We start from the raw sequence: 22,354 nt of genomic DNA on the forward strand, positions 1-22,354 counted from the left end.
TCACCACAGACAAAGAGAAAAAAGACAAGTCACAGACCAGGAGGAGACATGTGCAACGCCCACACCAACAAAGGAGTGGAATCCTTTCAGGCAGTTCTCAGAGAGGCAGCCTGGATGGCTGATAACATTTGAAAGCCTTGGCAGAAATTAAACTCCCGATAACACCAAGGGCTCTGGCATGTGGCGCGTCAGGAGCTCCCCCGCAGGGCTGGCGGGAGCGTGCGCTGACCGGTGCAGCCACTGTGGCGGTGTCTGTGGAGTTGAACTTGTGCCCCGCCCCCTCCCGCAGCCGTTCCACGCAGAGTGACCCCGAGTGTGCAAAGGACACAAAGGCTGACCGTGCCCTGCTCGTAACGGAGAAAACTGCAAACCACCTGTATGCCATTAGCAGGAGGACGATGACGGAACGGGGTTTGTTCATTCAATAGAATATATTCATTTATCATTTAATTGGCTAATTTTATGGCAGCTTGAGCGAGTGAACTAAAGCCAATGTAACAACATGGATCAATCTTAAATTCATGATATTAAGCAAGGAAAACACAAGTGCCGAAGACAGAATCTGATACAATATCATATATATAAAGTTTTAAAACAGGCAACAAAATAGTATATTTTGTTAGAAAGGTCCATCTAAATGGCAGAGATGAAAATACTCACACACCCCAGAGGAGATGGCACAGCCTTCAGAGACCTGGAGTCGGGAGCCAGGCTTCTGGGGCCACAAACCAGCTCTACCGCCCACCTTCGGGGTGACTGTGGGCAATGACTTGATGTCTGTGCCCCAGTGTCCTCATCTATAAAATGGGATATTACTAGCATGTACCTCGTAGCGATAGCAAAAGAATTACACCAGTTAATATCTATATAGGACTAAGAATGGTGCCTTGCCCTCAGAAAGCACTATATTGAGTTTGCTGCTGTTATTATTACTACAGTGAGTCTCAGACCTTAAAAACGCTCATGCCATTTGCTCTAGCAATCTCATTTCCAAGAATGTATCCCAGATAAGCGATCAAGGATTTATGAACTCGGGTGTTCACGATATACAAAAGTGTGCAATTGGAAATGACCTCAGCGTCCAGCTACAGGAGGACAGTTAAGTACATTTCAGCACAAGCCTGTTGTGATTTAGCTGTTGCACTATCTTTGGATTCTTCATATTTGTCTTCATCTCCCTTTCCATGGCGGCAGGGACACCTGTGTGTCCATTCTCACTCAGCACAGAATGGTGACCAAAGAAATCCAAGTTGGCTGAAACTAGATTGTAATTGTTGCTAATGATGTAGGTCCATTTACATTTAGAAATGGAGAAACAGCCTAAGAAGGAACAGCTCGTGCTGCCAGAGAAGTGGTCCCGGGAAGGAACGAGAGTCCTGTGGTCAGCCACCCACCCTCCTCCAGGAAGCCCTCTTAGACTTCCCCCAGGACCCTACTAACTCCACGATTACCCCTACCTCAGGCTTGGCTGATACATGGCCCAGGGCCTGACACATAGTGGTGGGTCCTTAACAAATGTCTCCTCTCAAGTGGGTCCCAGTTCCCTCATTGCTGGTTCAGGGCCTGACGTGTAGTGGCCTCACTTCTCTCGACACTAGGTCATCTTCAGGGATCTAAGATTCTTAGAACTCGTTAAAACAACCAGACAAAAGCAGGCTCTCCTAAACTTCTTTGAAAATAAACAAAATAATAGAATAGAATAGAATAACTTTCTAATGAATTAAAGGATACGTATTTACCTTCTAACACTACGTAGAATTTATATCAATTTTTCATTTAGAATGAGCTAATTAACTGAGGTGATTGCCAATTTACCTGATGTGGTTTTAATCAATTATCTATTTTGCAAACACTAATTTTAGCCCTTTTTCAAAAAGAAATGCTTCTGTGCTGCAGACATTCTTACCTCCTCAAGGTAACTGTTGAAGTTCTGGAGAAAATATTTCCAATTTATATAGGGGGTGAGATGAATTCTTAGTTTTCTCAAAAAATAATGATACTGGGTATCTGTTAGTTTGTAACAGAAATCCTTAAGAACTTGTCCAAAATCCGAAGCCTTTACAAACCCAGTGTCCTCTTTATCCAGTGCAGAAAATGCCTACAATTTAAAAAAAAAAGGCAAATGTTACTGTCAAGTGAATATTTCAAAAATATTTTTCTGAAGTATTGCTTTTCTGAATGCAAATGCAATCAAGTGAACGTGAGTCCCCTGTAGATTCTAAATGACTAAATAAACGCACGAGGACTGAAGACAGGCAGGTAGGATGTGCACCCCGTCTAAGAGTTGATGTGTCATTGAGGAAACTCGCCTTAGTCCCTCCTCTTTGGATACGAAGATGAAGAGGAGCCCCGGTCCTCACCGGTCCCGAGGAGGCTCCGAGGGATGAAGGAACTTGCCCGAAGTCTCTGCAGCATTAGATTCTAGCTCCCTAATGAATCACCTGTGACTGAGAAGCTCAGGCGCTACCCCACTGCACCCAGGTGTGGGGCAGGGGTCTCACGATAGGAGTCTCACGTGGGAAGTGGCCAGGAGGAGGAGGAGGGACCACCCCAACCCACCCACACCCCAGGGCTTGAACACTGAGGCTCTGTCCTTTATGGTGGGGAGACCCCCCTGCCCGCGCCCGTGCAGAGGGGCTGGGGCAGCCGGCGCCAGCCCAGCAGTAAAGCAGTCAAACCGAAGTGCAAACATTTGCTATAAAAAGAAAGCACATTTTTTCCCATCTGTTGAAACAAAATCATTCATTTCTATTGCACTAGAAAACCCGTATCAAGGGGTAAGTTAAGATCTTAGTTTTTTTAAGTAAGAATTTAACGTGCTTGCAGACCCAAACCCAAATTCCCTTGCGGTTAATTCTCACTCAGGACTAACTGGGCACACCCCGTCCGTCCACAAGGTGTTATACAGGTAACCAAATTAACCTTAATACTGTCTGGCTTCAAGCTTTCATTTAGCCTGTGTAGATACGACACAGCCAGGTACAGTGGAAAACCTCTGGCTCCACAGCCAGGTGGTGGACTCTGAACCTTGGCTGTGTTGCCCACCATAAACCCTTAACCTCTCTGAGCTTAACTTCATCGGTATAAAAAGAGGGACATCAGAACTCGTGTTGGTCTAAGTTTTACTATGGCAACCGGAAGACGCACCTGTCCAGGTACCCGGCGCACAGTGGATCTCGGCATATGTTCAGGAGAATGACGGTCAACACGAAGGGAGCTGACCGAGCATTCTGTTCTGAGGGCGTTAGAAGGTGCTGCGGTGCCGCAAGGCTCAGTGGACCTAAGGGCTGAGCTGGGGTCCGGCTCGCTGTGGCCACGGGACCTGCACTTCCCTGGGGCTGTGTGGCTTCCCCGTGTGTCAATCCAGCCTGACAAGTCACGGGGTGTGTGGGAGAATCAAATATGCCAAGGCTTAGGGATCTATGAAACTCTACATAAATATAAGGCATTGCTGTGTCATTTCAGAAACAAGACGCTGCATTGAGACGTGTCTCCAGTGACACGGGAGCTGCATCATGTGTCCGGTACCCTTTCTGACAGCTATCCTCAGACATCGTCATTCCCTCCTCGCCTCGCTGCCCCAAACGCCCTCCCTCTCCAGGCCATCTGCCCGTCTCTTGGCCAGAGAATCTCACTCTCTTGCTTTAAACCTCGTCTCCTAAGGAGTATTTCTCAGAAGTGAGAACCGTGGTTCCTCCCACAGGTTCCATGGACCTCAGTTTGAGAAACATCCCGATAGATGTGACGTGGTGCCACTCTATGCTGCAACAGGGCAGAGCCATCCTGCAAATGGATTTATGTGGCCTGCACAGTGCTTTTGACGAATCTGAAGTATGTGCTGACATTTAGAAGTCAGGAGGTTTCATGGCTTCTCGTGAAAAATACAAAGATCTAGCAGAGCTGGGACCATTTTTCAGCTCAGCAACAGTCGGCAGGGGCTGAGGAGAAGCTGCGCTCTGGACAGGGCTGTGCCTCTGGCTTGCTGTGGCCACGTCCCGGCGCCTTCATCACTTTTTCACTCCTGGTCCCTGGGCACATCCGAGTTTGCAGTCCTCACGCGGTGACCACTGGGCCAGGGCAATCTGGTGTCGAAAGGGGTACAGATGGTCTTTCTAGATGACCCGCCATGTGTTCATACTAATTTTTCTTTGATCTTTAGATAGCCATTAAAATAAAGACACAAGTATGCTAAATCCTCACAGAGAATTCCTGCATGCAAACAATGTCTGCCGTCGGGGAGGAAGGCCACGCTCGCCGGCATTCCAGAACGTTCACAAGCTGGCTGGGCTGCCCTGCCTTTCTCCTTGTCTCCCTCTGAAGCTTGGACTCCAGGGCCCAGCTTGCCTCCCGGTGCTGAGAGGACGCAGGCCTTCAGCGAGGTGGGCCTCGGCGGCGGGTGGGGCTGAGCGCGTGTGGCAGACACAGAGGCAGCCCTGCTCTGACTGTGCTGCCTGGGCAGCGTGCGCCCAGCCCCTCCCGGGAGGCCCTGCGTTCACCGTCTCATTCGGCTGCAAGGCCTGCCCTCTGCGCACAGCAGCCCTCTTCCCGCGGCTGCTGCAGGGGGAACTCACGTGGGGACCCGCGAGGGGGGCCAGCACCTGGCGGGGAGCACGGCCCGAGCACTGTCTTCCGAGGATGAGCCCCGCAGCGCCGTCCCCACATACACCGGGTCTCGGCACGCCCCCCCGGGGTCACACAGACGTCAGCCTAAATGTCAGTGTACTCGGGGGACCCCCTTCTTACACCCCCTGCCCTGGGCTCCCGGTCACGCTGAGGCTTTGTGCCACCACCCGGCCCCGGCCAACATCTTCAAGGCCACCTGGCGTCACTCATTCCCCACTGGCCCGGGCTCCCCTGAGGCCCTTGTCCTCTGCCCTCTGCCCAGAACCCCTTGCCCTCACTGCGGACCCAGCCTTTGCTAAACACCGAGCACTTTCGTCTCACAGAACACGTGCTGGGCACGCTCACGGTAGCTTTGTACAGAGCAAAAACGGATACACATTTGCTCCAGTGAACAATCTGTTCTCGACCAGCCACCGAGTTCTGATGCCCCAAGGAGAGTGGCGAGAGGTGGAGGGGCCCAGGATGGGGAGAAGGGCTGAGAGCTGGTTGTAGGAGTTGGCGTGAGCCCCAGAACTTCAGTTTCCACAGGAAAAGCACGTGCTTTTTCTCATACCGCTGACAAAGCCGGACTGGAGGAGGCAACGACCTCCTGGATGTTCTTCAGAAGCTCCTCTGGACTTAGGGTCGCAAAACTGATCGGCACGCTCTCCTCTTTCTCTTGTGGCTGAGGTCTTGTCGGCTCGCTGTTCTCCACTGCTCTCAAGAAGTCAAGGTAACTGATGGAATTACCATGCCAGCCGATTCCCCAACTTGTCCCAAAAGAAAGAAAACAATATATTAATTTAAAAAACCATCACTTATTCATTCAACAAACACTTGCTGAGCACAGAACAGTGTGGAGAACATGAATAATGTTGAGACACGGCTCCGCGGCCTGTAGGAGCATGCACACCGGTCAGCTATGCTATTAGACGAGCACCCACGAAGACTGCAGTCTAAGGGCACAGGGGAAGGGCTATGACAGGAGAGAGCGCGGGGCCACTGCCGGCGGGGGGGCCTCAGACTGTCCTGCCCTGAAGCTCTGAGACTTGAAGGCTGGACAGTGGGCTCGCGGGTTTGAAGAGCATAGAATGGAGGAGGAGGCCTGGCTGAGGAATCTGGCCCTGTGGCGGGGGCAGAGGAAGGTGCTTTGGCAGGGACGCGACATGTGCAGAGTCGGATCCTGGGGAGATGCATGTGATGGTGATGGCAGAGCTGGTCTGGGGGCAGGACTGCGGGGTGGTGGCGGGGGGGTAGGGGTGTGGTCATCGGGACCTTAGCTAACGAGGGCCTGCACCGTGAAATGGGAATCTGAAAATAAGGGAAGTACAATAAAGACAGCGAAAAGGAAAAGAGGAACTGAGTAAAATAGATGCTAAATCCTTTTTCAAGAATGGTTGAAACTACGCTGTCAAGCTGAAAGCACTCAAAACATATTTTTATGAAACCTACATCGTTTAGTATTTTCTCAGTTAGAAATTCCATCTGGGTGTGTGTCTGTGTGTCTCAACAAGGACATCCACGCAGAAAAAGAGCACTCCAACACAGAAGAAAAATACCTTTACATTCCACAAGAATACATCGCGAGAGCAAATCCACGTTTCGTGAGAATATAGAGCATATTTATGAAAGATGTAAAATAATTCAAAATAAAGCTTAACTGCATTCAAAGTTCACATTTCTGTAACTTAGATTCCCTGAGGATTGCTGGCACCTTGACCCCTGAACTTTCTTTCAGCAGGATGGAGCGTGTGTCAAAGAACAGCTTGGAACGCCAGGAAGCCGGAGAGAAAAGTTTCCAGCGACTTGGGTATCTGCTCCTAAAGTGAACGAGCCAAGGACTGTGCTTCTCCAACCCACAGCTGCAGAGCTGCCGTCCACAGGCCCCGTGTTGCTGGCTTACACGACGGAGACACGGAGGAAAAGGATAATCAGCTCTATTTCATCAGCAGGATAAATTGCCAACTTGGTATTAAAATTTAGTAATAAAATCAAATGCATATGCTAATCTCAGTATTATTTAGAAAAGTCTATTTTGGATCTAGAAAAGAACAATCTACATATAATTACAAATAACAGAGATGTTTATCATCAAGAGGTCTTTGAGAAGAAACAAGCGGCTGAGCGATGGGTCCTTATTAAGGTTTTGATTCGTAAAAAAGTTGATCACCCCATTGACAGGTGGACTACAGAAATTCCACAGCCCTTGTGTTGTTGCTTATAAAAGTATCAAGCCTAACTACGTTTTAACAAGACTCTCTTGTAATCATTTAGTTAATTATTTATCTGGTACTATTTTTCCATGGTTTATTCACTGAATGCATTTGAATTCTTGTTCAGCTGGAAATAGATTTAGTGAGAGGAGACCATGTTTAAGGCAGAAAAGAACATACAGGCATTTGAGGATGAAACGGTCCTCCTTTCCCCTATACACACATTCACATACACACACTCACATACACACTCATACACTTGCTCACACTCACACATATACATACACACACAGACCACGGAGCACTGTCCTTCAAAGTTTTACGGGAAAATGATTTTCTCCCTAGGATTCTATGTTCAGGCAAGCTAACAATGTGTGTGAAGGAAAATAAAAAATAGTTTCAGACAAAGAACTGAGAAAATTTATTTCCTGTCCTCCCACTTTCTTAGGAAATTACTCCAGGAAGTACTCCAGCAAAATAAGAATGTAAATTAAGAAATAAAAAGATGTGGGATATAAGAAACAGGGGATCCAACCCTGGAGAATAGTGGGGACAGCCCAGGACACTCTTGGGTGACAGACCTGGAACAGGAGAGTGGGGAGCGAGGCTCGAGGATGGAGGGCAGCAGGAGAAAAATGGAGAGAACAGAAAGTGGTGCAGAATTCCGGGGAAGGCTGAAGGTTGACAATGTTGAACCTCACCCGAGCCATGTGTTCAGAAAACAGCAGTGGTTAAAGAAATCACCCTACTCTCTATGTCCTTGGAAGCAGCTTACAGCAAACAACTGCCTTTCCCCAAATGGCTTCGAAAAGATGCATGGGTACCCCCAGGTTTGCCTACAACAAGGTGGACACAGAGGCCCAGGGATAGTGCCATTGAGAAGAAAGCTAATTTTCATTCATTACCCAGACCTTGAATATTATGAATTATGAATACGTACATAGTCATAATTATGAAATGCTGTTTAATGGTTTTTGAGTTTTATAATTAAGCAATGAGCCAAGCAGAGAGGACCTGGTTGTGGCTGTAGGACATTTAGGAGTTAAATTTAACTAGCTCTTCCAAAGAAAAACTGTAGCTGACTAAAGATGGGACATGGAGAGGGAAAGTGATAGGAAGGGGGGGAGCTCTGACACTTGGAAGTGTCACTTTCACCTTCACAATAAGAAAGAAGCTGAACAAACTGAAAACCAATGGCTTTTCTTGGTCCCATCAGAAAATTGAGGCACAACAGGGCAAAACGTCATCCCAAAATCTGGAGAGATGGGTGAACATAGAGAATTACAGCCAAGATCTGCTTTTCCTGGAGCAAAGGCCTTTGGAGCTGGTAGGAACACTTAAGTGGTAACTTGAGCAACGGTGGAGGCTGTGTGTGGACTAGTGTGAGACTGAGAAACCCCTGGGGGCCCAGTCTTAGGGACCCCCTACTTTCATGGGCTTTACCTTCAAGAGCCCCACTAGGTTATCACAGTGGAAATCTGAAGATGGTCTCCTCTTGGCTCTGGCAGGGGAAGGGGAATAATAATCCTTGGGAAATATGCCCAGAGGCTTCGGCGTAATAATTTTCCAAGGGAAAAGACTTTACCAGAGCCTTATCCCATCTGGGGGAAAGGCAGTGAGCCAACTCCAGCCCCCTCTAGACTCCCTGTCTCATCTGAGGGAAGAAAAAAGCTAAGAAACATTTCTGAAGGTTGCAGCCCTGGGACTCAAGCCCACTGAAAGACTGAGATTTCATCATAAGAGTATAGAATCTTTCCCCTCCCCCATATCTTACCACCATATCAACCCAGCTCCAGTATAACAACAGTGGGTTACAATGGAAAGAGCTGCAAACACAGACTCTATTTAAGGAGGAGTTCCTAGGGAAGCCTAAGGAAACAGGAGGGACAAAAACAAGGACACTGGAGGAAATCCAAGCCCTTGGCACTGACAGCTACAGCAGCACTAAACACAGCCCACCTCCTGCCTGAATTAACATACGACCTCACGTGAAAGGCTTGCTTACCTCAGTTCCTATTACCCAGTGTGTCATGTTTGGCTTTCAACAACAATAAAGCTGCAAGGCATGCTCAAAGGCAAGGAGAAACACAGTCTGAAGAGACAGCAAAGCAAGCATGAGAACCAGTCTCAGACATGATGTATTTTGGAATTATCAGACAGGGAATTTAAAATAACTAACTATGATTAAATTGTAATGGAGTCTAATGGAAAAAGTAGACAACACGTAAAACAAATGGCTAATGTAAGCAGGGATGGATACTCCTTCTTAGGAATCAAAGGAAATCCTGGAAATGAAAAACAGCGTAATAGAAATGAAGACTGCATTTAATAGGCTCATCAGTAGACTGGACATGGTTGAGGAAAAAATCAGTGAGCTTGAAGTATGTCAATAAGGAAATTCCTGAATTGAAATGCAAAGAGAAAAAAAGAGTGGAAAAAAAACCCCCAGAGCAGAACATCCAAGAACTGTGGGACAGTTTCAGAAGTGGAACATACTCATAATTGGAATACCAGAAGGAGAAAAAGAAAGAATCAGAAAAAAACATTTGAAGTAATAACGGCCGAGAATTTTCCAAAATTAATAATAGACACAAGGCACATTTCCAGGAAGCTCAGAGAACACCACGCAGAAAAATACCAAAAACTACACCTACTTATATCATATTCAAACTGTCAAAAACCAAAGACAAAGAGAAAATCTTGAAAGAAGCCAGAGAGGGGGGAAAGCATCTATAGAGGAACAAAGATAAGAATTACATGGGGCTTCTCATCAGAAATCATGCAAGCAAGAAGAGAGTGGACTGAAATATTTAGAGTGTGGAAAGGAAAAAATCACCAACCTAGAATTCTATAACCAGTGAAATTATCCTTCAAAAGTGAAGGAGAAATAAATACCTTCTCCGACAAACAATCACCGAGGGAATTCATCACCAGCCACCCTGCCCTTCAAAAAATGCTAGAACACATTCTTCTGAGAGAAGGAAAATCAGATGGGTCAGAAACGTGGATCTACCTAAAGGAAGAAAGAGCATAAGAGAAGGAATAAATGAAGGTAAAATAATATCTTTTCTTCCTCTTATTCTTAGTTGATCTATTAGATCATTGTTCAAAGTAACAATAACAATGTATTGGGTGACTATAGCAAATGGAAAAGTGACGTGAGTAAGAGCAATGTTACAGGGGACAGGAGAGAGGATTCAGGAACACTTAGTTTGTAATAAGGCGCCTGCACCTCCCGTGAAGTAGTAATGTGTTATTTGACAGTGGACTTAGGCTAGTTGTTCATGTGTACTGCAAACCCTAGAGCAACCGCTAACATTTTTTAAAGGGAGGGGAGGGGTGCTAGTATCCTCACCTCACAAAGAGAGGAACATAAGACCCATGCACTTAGTCATAGAACTTCCAGCCGGCACAGCTAAGGGACACCGCAAGTTAGAAACTGCATACAAAAGCAGTCCGGGGAGGACCAATCAACTCTGAGTTATGTGGGTTTAAAATTATAAGAGGATAGGACTTGCAGTTAAAGTGGCTTGAACGCACATAACTAGCTCCGTTCCTTCTAAAATGACAGAAGAAGGCATTTTTAAAAGGCGTCCAACAGTGGTTCTTGGGATGCTCTAGTCCAGCAGCAGCAGCACCACCCAGGGCCTCGTTAGAAATGCAGATTCCCAGGCCTGCTAAGTCAGAGAGCCCGAGGGATGGGGCCCAGCAAGCCGAGTTTCTGATGCCGGCTGGAGTTTGCAGAACACCGGCAGAAACCATGAAGGATGGAGAGAAAGTGGAAGAAGACAACAGCTGCTGGGAATCTGATGGATGAGGGAGAACAGATGTGTCAGATTCAAGAAATCTCCTCCTGGAACCAACAGAAGGAACGCGGGAGGGTATCCGATACACCCTGCAAACCATTAGAGCCTCCAGAAGCAGGCTCCAGGTACACCTAGACGTAGGAATGGAAGTGGGGTTAAAAGAGAAGGATTGGCTAAAAGCCTGTGTGGGACGCAATTAGACCCCGTGCCCCTCCCCAGACTCCCCACGCTGGGTGCCTGGCCCCCACCCGCCCACCACACACGGTGGAGGATCTGGAGGGGTGTGCTCTGCAGATGGTAAGTGTTTGCCACAGTTCAAAACAGGGAGGGTTCTTAATGAAAAGAGGGGAGTTAAGTGAAAGCTTCTATACTGACTCTATTAGTTTCCTATGACTCTATAACATGATGCCACAAAGTGGGTGGCTTTAAACAGCACACATCTATTCTCTTACTGTTCTGGACACCAGAAGTTGGAAATCAGCTTCACTGGGCAGAAATCACGGTGTCAGCCGGGCTGTGCTCCCCCGAGAGGCTCTAGGGGAGAATCTCTTCTTTGCCTCTTCCAGCTTCCGGTGGCCGCTGGTGATCCTTGGCTTGTGGCCACATCGCTCCAATTTCTCCCTCTGTGGTCACTTCTGGGTGAAATCTCTCCCCGAATCCCTCTTATAAGGACACTTGTGATCACACTGGGCCTACTCATATAACCCAGGATCACCTCCCCTTCTCAAGATCCTCAACTTAATCACATCCATAAAGTCTCTTTCCATATAAGGTGACATTCACAGGTTCCAGGAATTAGGACCTAAATATCTTTGGGGGCATTATTCAGCTTATCATGCTGACTGTTGAAACTTCCAGCCTTCTGTTTCCAGTCAGCTCCCAGAGTGCTGGCAGCAGGAGACCAACAAGTCTTCTCTGGCTGGGTTGCCAGGTTTAGAAAAACAAAGAAACAAACAGAAGCCTAGAAGGATACTCAATTAAATTAGAATTTCAGATAAACAAAAATAATTTTTAGTATAAATATATACCAAAGATTGCATGGCACATACTAAAAAAAATATTGTTTATCTGAAATTCAAATTTAACTGGGCACTCTGTGTCTTATCTGGCAACCCTAATCCCTGGGAAATCTGACAAGCCCAAAAGAAAAGTTTTAAAGATTCTGACATTGGGAGTCTTCCAAGGAAACTACCCACCAGATTACCCTGCCAAAGCAGTTCAAACTGAAGTTGACTAGCTCTACCCATCTGTGCAGAACTTTTAATCTATCTCTTAGTATCTCATTCTTAATAGGAGCATATTTTTGAGGAAAATGTCTAACATGGAAGAGAGCAGAAAAAAGCAACACTGAGGACAGAGACTTCTCAAGTGAAGAAAACTTTAAAAAGATCTATTCTTAATATCCTCAGAGACATGAACTAGTATATCCATGAAACAAGAACAGGATGCTATAGAAAAGGAATATTCTGAGAATAAAAACAAGTTCTGGTAATTAAAAATATGATAAGTATGATTAGCAGAGACAAAAATCTCAAAAGAAGGGTTGTGAACTAAAACTGAGGAAATCTCCCAGAAGGTGGAGCAAGAAGAAAGAGATGGAGGACAGGGAAGGTTTAAAATATAAGGAGACACTCTAGGTGGCTCACTAATCAGTAGCAACAGGAGGTTCAGAAAGAAACAAACAGGAGAGGAACTCCTTAATGAAGTAAATCAAGAAAATTTCTGAGAGTTGAAGAACATGAAAAGGGACGTCCAAGAAGATGAAGCTGACAGATTAGCTGAGGTGTCTGAACATACTGGAAAGAGATTTCACAAGTTGGGGTGAGCTGCGGGTTTAATTAGTGATAAGAACTACATAGAAACTGAGCAAACAGAAAAAATTATTATTAACTCCAGGGAAAACAGAATGTTCTATGGGAAAAGAAAAGTGATCAGCTAGTCACAGTAATAGAAAGCCTGAATATTGAACTACATCAAACTGTGACACAGCAATATGGGGGGACAACGGGGTAAGATTGCATGTGTCTCCACGGGGTGGTGGGTGAAAAAGAGTTAAATCCGCATCTTCCTGGTAGGAAGTTGATAGACACTGCCTAAATGTGAAAAATCAAGAAGTAGCTGGATAAGCTTGTCACTTAGAACTACTGAGTTAAGTACCAAAAGATATGAATTAAAGCATTGGAAGTTATTGACTCTGGGGAGGAGATGGGGAGGATGGCAGGGCAGGGGGCTGCTGTTTTTAATAAGCCTTGTAGGACGACTTGACTCTTGCCCAAGTGCATGAACAACTTGGGTGAAATGAAAATAATGTTAAAAAAGGGTGATTATGCTGCTGAGACACACCAGGAAAAGTTATGGATTTGTCAAGTTGCTTTCTTTTTGCTTTGAGTTGACTCAAGCCCATTAGAACGTAGCCCAGCCAGAGGAGTATTTGAAGATTCATTCTTTTTTTTTTTTTTAAATTGAGGTCACATTGGTTTATAGTATTATATAAGTTTTATGAGTACAACATTACAGTTCTACTTCTGTACACAGATAGAGACTGAGTTTTTGGTGGCATGGAGGTTATTTCAATGCCAAAAGCCCGTTTGAGTGGACGGGAAAAGAAGAAATTCACGAAAGCAATGCGACAACCTGATTTTCAGTGCTGTAAGAAACGTATTGCCTCATCATAGAAAACCTGTTTAGAAGATCGGCCAGCTCCTCTTCCTTCAGAGAACAGCCGCACTCCTGCAGCAACTTCTGCATCTTGCATAAGGATATGTAGCCATTTTTGTAATTATCTAGTTTGGTGAGTGCTTTGCTGATATCTTGATAGTGGTCCTTAAGCTTATCCCTGAAAGAGAATGCATTTGAGACACACACTAAAACCGGGAAAAAAAATAATTTCTTTAAAGCAAGAGTTCCATGATCATTCTAATGTGATGATTTGATGATTCATCTGACAACTACTTTTGAAGATGCTTTGCAGCCTTGATGTAACATTTACATTGAAAGGTATTCTGGAAAAAAATAATAATCATTTTTATCATTACCATTTTATTATTATTATCATCAGTAAAACTATGTTAGAGAAATTACAACCTCGTCTTTTTACTAGAATGGGTACTTTAAAAATGGAGCCAAGCATTTAAAACTACAGTGATATTACAGACACGGGAAATACACCTCCATCCTCTTGACGAAGACTCGTTGAGCACCTATCACGTGCCAGGTACTGCTCTAGGTCTAGTGAGTGAAGAGAGGCCTCCCTAGAAGAATTTACATTCCCCCTGGGGCAAGGGCAACGATAAACGGAAGACAACAGTGCCCCGCACAGTGGGTCAGGGGTTAGCTGAGCACCCACAAGCAGGGCTGAGAATGCCCACGGTAGGGGGGGGACTGCAATTCCCAGTAGGGGGTGCAGGGGGGACCTCACTGGGGAAGGTGACACTTGAGCAGAGATGGCAGAGAGCTCAAGGACCCAGTGGGGATTTACCCCCTGGAAGACCTCTCTGGGCCCAGGGACAGCCAGCGCCAAGGCCCTGAGGCAGGAATGAGGGAGCGGGAACCAAGGAGGGCAGAGAGTCTGGTCAGTGAGCGCTGACGGGGGCGGGGGTCCAGGTCCTTTGTTCTTAAGAAGCACAGCCCATAATTTGCGTGCATCAGTTGGGAAACCAGGAGCTGTACTGTCTTCGTGTACCTTTTCCCATTTATTTTTCTGAACAGCCCTACAAGGGAGGAGGGTAATTACCATCCCCGTTTTATAGGAAGAAGATAGTGCCCGGCCTGTGCAGAGTCCGAGCTCAGCCAGCCTTCCCTCGCTGGGACAGAGACAGCGTCCAGCTGTAGCTCCTACTCGTGCTGGAGGGCTGATTTTCTTGGGAATGTGTTCAAGTTTCTGATTCAGTCTTTCAGGAGAATTCTTCCCAGACTTAAAAAAAAATTATTGATAAGGGAATAAAAAAGTGTGGACATCTTTAGGAATAAACAGTCTTACACCTGACCTACGGGGGATGGATTCTATTCCATAAACTCGCTCATCCAGGTCCCAGAAAGCTCTTCCTACCACACTGAGCGCTGTGCCTGTCTGACATGTGCTTGGCCGTGAGGTTCTTACTCAGGGAAAAGGATATGCCAGAAACTCCAAACATGAAGTCTTTGCTGGTAATTGTCTACCACCTCCGATATGTATTTGTGGATACATATCCACAAATTGTTCCGCGAGTGTGCCTGGAAAGAATAATCCATAGCAACAGAGAAGTCAGAAATCAGAAGAGGGGAAGTTGAGGGAATATTTGCGGGGAGAGGGAGGCATGGGCTCCGAAGCTACGTGGGTCACCGTCTCCCTCCCCTGCTGGCCTCCGGTTCCGAGCTGGCTGGTGTGAGTCTTCGAGAAGCTGATAAAAATGAGCTGCACTAACTGTCCGGGGAATGTATCCCAAGAGCAGCAACAGCCTGGATTCCCTCACAGGTGTACTTTGAATTCAGTCCCATCCTACAAACTGATTACTCGTAATCACGACTATTATATTCCACTTAATCCTTCAAAATGAAAGTAAATGGAGGTATAAAAAAACATCAAAACTTTTTTGAGATACATATTTTTAGAAAATTGAGGCGTTCAGTATTCCTTGGACTGGTTTCCAGGCAGTAATTATTTCCCTCGCAGGGTAAATATGTGCTCAGAATAAGTGAGGATTTGGAGCTCTGATCACGCCACACTGCCAAGCAGAACCCGCGTCAGCCCACGCAGTGTCTGGTCCCTGGTCTGGACGAGACGCAAGCCCGAGGAGGGCAGTGGCAGGGCCGGTGGGCGGCCGCAGAGCCCCCTCGCACACACAGCCGGGCCGGCACGCTGGAGAGAACTGCAGAGAACCCTGTGCGGCCCGGCTGGTTTTGCTCCTGTGCCTCGCAATTTGCCTTTGAGAGCAGCCGGCTGAGCTTCTGCGGCTGGTTCACTATTGCTGGTCTGACTCTGGAAAATAAATATGGGTTTAGAAAAGGATTCTTCTGAATTTTTGAAGTGTATTCAGGCCACTTCAAACAAAATTAAACCTCTTAGATTTAAGAGGCAAACATAAAATTTCAGTCACTTGAATGAACACGACTCCTGTTTCTTAATCTTATCAAAGCTTCAGTATAAATGAGGTTAAAAGTCCTGGAAACACTGCATCTGATGGGTTATCTGGAAGACCCACTGACACCAAAATTGAAAAGTGGGCCATCCTGAAGGGCAAAGTGACTTGACAATTTCGCAATCTGACATCTTTGAGGAAACAGAAGCCAGTCATGAATTTTTACGCATCGGGCTTGTCTTCTTTGGTAAGAGAGCGTGATGGTGGCAGGGGACCGGGTGAGTGTGAATCAGTTTTCGGAGCTTGGTGATCTGAAACGCTTCGTCCAGTGGCACGTAGTTCTCCCAGCTACAGATCCATGCTCGCACAATAAACAGAAACGAGAAGAGAAAGAACATGCGGACGATGCTGAGGATGTGAGATCCCTCCCAGAGCCTCATTACTCATAAGGGGCACGAGAGAGGGAAGGGAAGACACGTGTGGGTAATGAGGCCAGCCCTGTCTGGGAAAGATAAATTCCACTTTTTCGTTACTTTTATGGCATATTTGATTTATACCAATCTTGCGCATATTTTTACTTGAAATTCCACCAACTCCATTCTCTGCCTTCGGGCTTTATAACTCAGTAACTTAGTAATAATTCAGGGGTGTGTTCAAACTGCCCTCCTCTTAAACCCCATTTAGCCATTACGTTTCATCCCTGTGTCCTTGGAGTGTTTCTTTCCTCTGGGGATTCTTTAGCAACAGCTCATTCACTCATTCAGAGATGATGGGGACAGAGAGTGAAGTGACAGACAGGAGATGGACAGATACACAGATGAGAGTGCCAGGGAGGTAAGCCTCTGCAGCGGGGAGCAGGGTCCCAGGCCTGGGGAGTGCTGGTGGGCGGCCACCCAGGAGCGAGACTGATTGAGAAAGTCTGTCCCATCACTTTAAGGTCACATCAAATGCGGCAAAATTTTCTCCTATGTTCCTTTTTTTAATTGAGGCATAATTGACATATAACATTATATTAGTTTCAGGTATACAACATAATGATTTGATATCTGTATACACTGTAAGATGTATACTTAACCATCCATCACCATCCATAGGATGAGAACTTTTAAGATTTACCTTCTTAGCGACTTTCAAATACGCAGTACAGTATTACTAACGATAGTCACCTTGCTGTACATCACATCTCCAGGACCTATTTCTATCATAATGGAAGTTGTGCTTTTTGACCCACTTCACCCACTTCGGCATCCCATGCTACCCTCACCTCTGGCAACTGCCAATCTGTTTTCTGTATCTATGAGCTTGGGTTTTTTTTTTTTTTTAAAGATTCCACATATAAGTGAGATCATATGGTTTTTGTCTTTCTTTGTCTGACCTATTTCACTTGGCATAATGCCCTCAAGGTCCAGCTGTGTTATCACAAATGGCAATATTTCATCCTTTTTTATGGCCGAATAATATTCCATTGTATATGTATGTACCATATTTTCTTTATCCATTGTTTTAGAATTTTAAAATATGGCATTAGTGACTACTTTTAAACTTTGAAAGGAATCACGCGCAGTCCCACCATCCAAATACAACACGATACCTTCTGTACAGCATCTTGTGGACAGGCATGTACATTTGGTGTAGTTCCAATCATGGTATACAGACTATTTATTTATTTATTTTGGCCACACCACGGGGCACTCGGGATCTTAGATCCCCGACCAGGGATCGAATCCGAGCCCCCTGCAGTGGAAGCGCGGAGTTCTAACCACTGGACCGCCAGGGAAGTCCCTACACAGACTGTTTAAAACTTCATTGCCAATTAGCCTTCTATCACAGACATTCCCACAGTGTCCGAGGTGCTGGTTGAAACTGGCATACACCACCTCATATTCCTTGGGGTCACGCTCTGTAAGCCAGGCCCTCATCTGGGATTGACAGGTGTCCTTTTGTTGCTGCTGCTGAAAACACACTGAAAGTCATACCTTCCACCTGCCAAACTGCTGGCCTCTTCCACATTATTTCTTTGGGTTAAAGTCCCCAAAGTTGAACTGCTGAGTTAAAGAATGTGTCTGTTCCTTCATTCACTCACTGGACAAATACTCACTGGGTGCCCACTAGGTGTCAAGCACTGTTCTGAACCAGGTAGAGACAGACAGGCATGTCCTCGTGGAACCTGCATTCTACTTGTCCAGAGGAGGGGCCAGGTGTTTAGGTTACTAAACACCTAAAAGGTTCAGTTCTCAAGGGTGAGCTGAGAGTGTGACTGGGTAGGGTGGGGTAGGTTTATAGCTCTTTAACTCCTTCGTAGCTTTGTGACTTAGCGCCGATTTCTAGAATCTACAGCAGTGAACGAGTATGACAATTTCACGACAGCTTTGCCAGCACTGGGAGGTACCACTTCGGAACAAGCAGGGCTGCAAGGGTCAACGAGGAGCGGACGCCGGCCCTGGGCCGTGTGCCCACAGACTCACCTGGCCGGCACGGCCTTCTCCCTGCTCTGCCGCTTCTCCTTCCTCTCCTCTTGCACCTGCTGTGGCTTCGTGAAATGACCCATGAAGTTGAAATAATCCTCTGCGTAGGGCTGATGAATATCCGCTGAATACTTAATCCCCAATTTCTGTAAAAATTCTTGGTAAGTAATGTGCCCTCTTCCCTCGGTGTCGTACCTTTAAAGACAAACAAACAAAACTCTCACCAGTGCGAGGTGCTCAGGGCTTTAACACCGTCCGCACTCCGTCTGCCTGGTCCCTCACACCCCGTGTGCTCTGCAGGCCTGCAGCACCGGCCTCGCCGGGGGTCGGGAACGCAGGATCCTGAGCCTTACCCCAGACCTGAGCTGGACCTGCTCGTAACAGGATCCTCAGGCGACCCATAGGCTCATCAATCAACAGGAAGGTCACCTCACACAAGGTGACCTTGGTCCACCCCGAGAGAGCAACCAGATTCATCCTCTGTCATTCTGTTAGAAATACGACTGTGAGCACGGAAAATTAAAACCAACCCTTCCGTTCATTCAACGGGCTTTTATTGAGCACCTACATGTAAGAGGAACTATGCTAAAGTTCCGAAGAAAATCCGTCAAAAAGCATATTCAGTCTTAAAACTCAAATAAATGAATGCCACTTGATTCCAATTCCCCATTTTCTCTTTGAAGAGATGCCAATTACGTACAACCAACGAGAGAGACTAGTAAGGAAAACAAGATAAGAATTATGTTATGTACCTTTTATGTCATTTTCTATTATTGGGATTTTTCTAAATTGTAATTCATTTTAAAAAAGGCATAATGGAGGGTTTTTATCTCCCAACATCATTCAAATAGAATAGAATTACTTCAATCAAAAATTTTAAGGCAAATTGCCAATTTTCTTTAAAGAAAAGAAGCATTTATTTTCACGGAAAAGATCTCGGTCCTCCCCTAACCGATAAAAATGGCATTTCCGGCGGTGCTTTTCCCAGATGAACTCAGCGTTCCGAGGGCGGAGGTGGTATTTGCACTATGTCCGGGGCTTCACGCTGCACCCGGCTGCTGTCGGTGCCTGTGGGACGGAGCCAGGTGCCCTGGGCTCTCCTGCGTGAAGCAGGGCCCCCTCTGCTCTCCGCCGCCAACCAGATGCTGCAGGACCACACGCCGGCCGCCACCCCTGCACCGGGTCCCCTGCGACCCTCCCAACTGAGTAACGACGAGGAGAACGGATTTATTTACCCGACTTTCCTGTCCTCAAGGGCTAGGGTGGTGGGGGGAGGACGAGGGGTGAGAAGTTCCCGAGGCCCCCCTGCCCACCCCTCCCTCTGTGCCCGTGGGCCTGCAGCCCCCCTGGGCCCCGCGTCTAACCTCCGCCTCTCTCCCAGCATCCAGGCCTGTTTTCATCAGGGACTCCGTCCTAGAAGGTGAGGAGAGTCCCCTCCTGCGTCGGAGGGGCAGGGAGGGCGGCGATGTCCGAGCCCCACGCCAGCTCACCGGCCTCGAGACGCCGGCCAGGTCCCGCCACCCACCCACCTGGGCTCGGTTTCCTCGCCTGGCCTGCAGCACGGAGGGGGAGGGCGCTCCGAGACCTGCTGGCTCGGATCATGCCCCCAGTGCTGTCGTCGTTACTAAGGATTTGCGAAGCCCTTCCAGAACTTTCCAGGCGTCCGTTATTAGAACGACCTTAGTGCCTGCAACCCCCAAAAGTACCATTCTACCTTTATTCAGTGAATTTTCTTTCTAAAACAAAACAAAGCGACCCACCCACTAGAGGAAGCCCGAGGCTTGTAGTGGCTTTATGTGCCAGGCGGCACGAAGGGCCAGTGCCTCTAGCAAATGGCTTCTCACACTGCTGGTGACGAGACAGCTGCAGGAAGGAGAGTCTAGTTCTCCATCAGTGCACCTGGGAAGGGGAGGGTTGCCATTTCTTGAGCTCCTAGGGCGATCCCAGGGCCGTGGGTCTTTCCCTGAGCTGCATCAGGCCTGTGACCAACCTGATGCCACCAGAGTGCTGCTGTGATGCAACTCTATAAAGACACCCCTAGCAGAAAGCTCCCCAAGGGGGCTCCCCACCCCTACAGGGGGGCTCCCCACCCCTACAGGAGGGCTCCCCACCCCTACAGGGGGGCTCCTGAGAGAACGTGCACAGACCACCCGCCTGACAAGCAAGCCCTGGCCAGCAGGGCGCCTCTTCTGGGACCTCTCTCTCGTCCTGAGGCAAAAGCACTGTATCTCCGCCTCCCCTGGATCCCTGTAGCCTGTGGTGAGGATCGGGGAGCGGAGTGAGTGCAGGTAGAGGCTGGGACCAGGGTCTGGTGTTTGTCGCTGCTATTCGCCACCCAAAGGCTCAACCACATCCCACCTCTGCCTCCCCCGCTTCAGTCCAGGTCTTTCCTCCCTGCTCCATGGTGGGTTTCTCGAGGAGAAACCATGCCTCGTTTATCTTGATGGGCGAACCCACAGTTCCCAGCAACACGCCTCGCAAAACTTCCTTATCAATAGCTGGCTGCTGAGCAATGAACGTGAAGGGCACGTGTCCCTAAGGAAGGCCTGCCATCCCCACGGGCAACGTTCACGAGATTCCCAACAACAAATTCTCAGTCGTGACACTTGAACTGAATGAAAAGACACTTCTTAATTACTTCATTAATAAAGACCATAAACATTCTATTCGCATCTCCAAGGAACAGAAGACCAGACTGCACAATTGCAACTAAAATATTGTTATGAATGTGAATAATAAGAGAGTTAATTCAGCTTACATAACCTCACCCTTCATCATATAATCCTTTGTGTCACATTAAAAAAAATCAACTTGCCTGTAAAGGTTGAATTTTAAAAGGGTTCGGCAACAGATGTGCCAGGAAAAATGTGCACATAAACAGAGGACCCATAAAAACTCGCATTTGCATATGGCAATGGCCACTGATTTATGATATAATCAGATTACTCTGCCCATCTATTGTACACACAGCAATTTGGTTGTACACATGATCTGAATATGTTCACATCGATTGCTGTGCTGAGAAAGTCTTACTCTTTCATGCTCAGTTTAGCACTTGATTCTTACATAAATGACAGAAGAAGCTTCCAGCACCACTGACCCCAGATTTAGAGGGTCTGGTGCAAGCCCCACTGACGACCCAGGCCCGCAGCAGAGGGAGACGTGGTCCTTATGCAGCTCGGACAGAGGGATTCTCTCGGGGACCATCTGTGAGGATGGTCCGATGGCTCAGAGAGCTGCCCTTCAGAGCACAGAATGTCCAGCTGCCTAAGGGGGCAGTGCCCAATGGCACATTCAGCCAGTCCTGGTGGAGCCACAGATTAGACACCATGGGCTCCATCCCCATCCAGGGCCACAATCCCGCCCCTACGCTCCCCAATAAGCGGCCGTCTGGCCTTGGATGAAGCCACGCCAGAGATGGGAAACCCACTCCTTCAGGGACTGCCCAGTGGAGTTCTAGACGATGTTAGTCACGAAGACGTCCTTTATGCGGAGCTAAGGGCCTGTCCGGCTGGTCCCTCCTTCGTGTGCAGCTCTTCTAACTCATCCCCGACCATCACGTCCCATTCGATCTTCTCTTTTCTGAACTGTTCCTTCAACCTTTTCAAATCCTTTCCCACCCAGAGGCTCTCCTTGTCCAGGTGTTCCACCAGCATGGCACGGGGTAGGTTCTCTCTAGACGCTGCCTTGGTTGAGGCAACAGAGCTGACCCAGTTTCACGTTAACCGAGAGTCATATGTCTTCCCGTGGGCCGATGCACATGACACAGGGACTTTTTAATAGTCTTTGCCTTTTATATTGGAATACTAACATACAACTTACCTACCCAAACAAGAAATGTGCATAAATTGGGCGTTAATTATCTCCCGAACATTCTGCCAGGTCTGCGTGATCAGCTGGTTGTACACGACTGGCATCTATACGCAAGTTTCCCAGGCTGCTGCTGTCCTACCTGAGTCGTCTGTGCATTTTTATAATACACTGGCTTCATAGTTTTTCAGCAAAGTTGGTTTTAGATCTAAAAGAGCGGAGTTCTACCCAATGAAACGAGCCTACAGAAGGGGCTTCAGAACACTGAGCGCCCCCGAAGGGCGTGCCCCCCAGAGCTTTGGTCCTGGGGTGCCCTGTGGCCGGCAGGCTCTGGGTCTCAGGCTCTGCTGATGGAAGCAGCAACCTTCCTCTTCCATCCCGGGGACCTCCCACTCCCCCGG

General features: G+C 47.3%; 1 protein-coding gene across 1 annotated transcript in view; it reads right to left on the reverse strand.

Annotated features, from left to right (window-relative positions):
• EFCAB6 (EF-hand calcium binding domain 6) overlaps positions 1-22,354 on the reverse strand; it is a 248,207-nt gene that overhangs the window by 37,640 nt on the left and 188,213 nt on the right. Inside the window, 4 exon segments of the mRNA XM_059937122.1 lie at positions 1,907-2,098; positions 5,177-5,372; positions 13,302-13,457; positions 18,144-18,338. Of these exon segments, the coding sequence (XP_059793105.1) occupies positions 1,907-2,098; positions 5,177-5,372; positions 13,302-13,457; positions 18,144-18,338 (739 nt within the window).

Source organism: Balaenoptera ricei, chromosome 10 (genome assembly GCF_028023285.1).
Source record: "Balaenoptera ricei isolate mBalRic1 chromosome 10, mBalRic1.hap2, whole genome shotgun sequence".
In the NCBI taxonomy this organism is placed as follows: domain Eukaryota; kingdom Metazoa; phylum Chordata; class Mammalia; order Artiodactyla; family Balaenopteridae; genus Balaenoptera; species Balaenoptera ricei.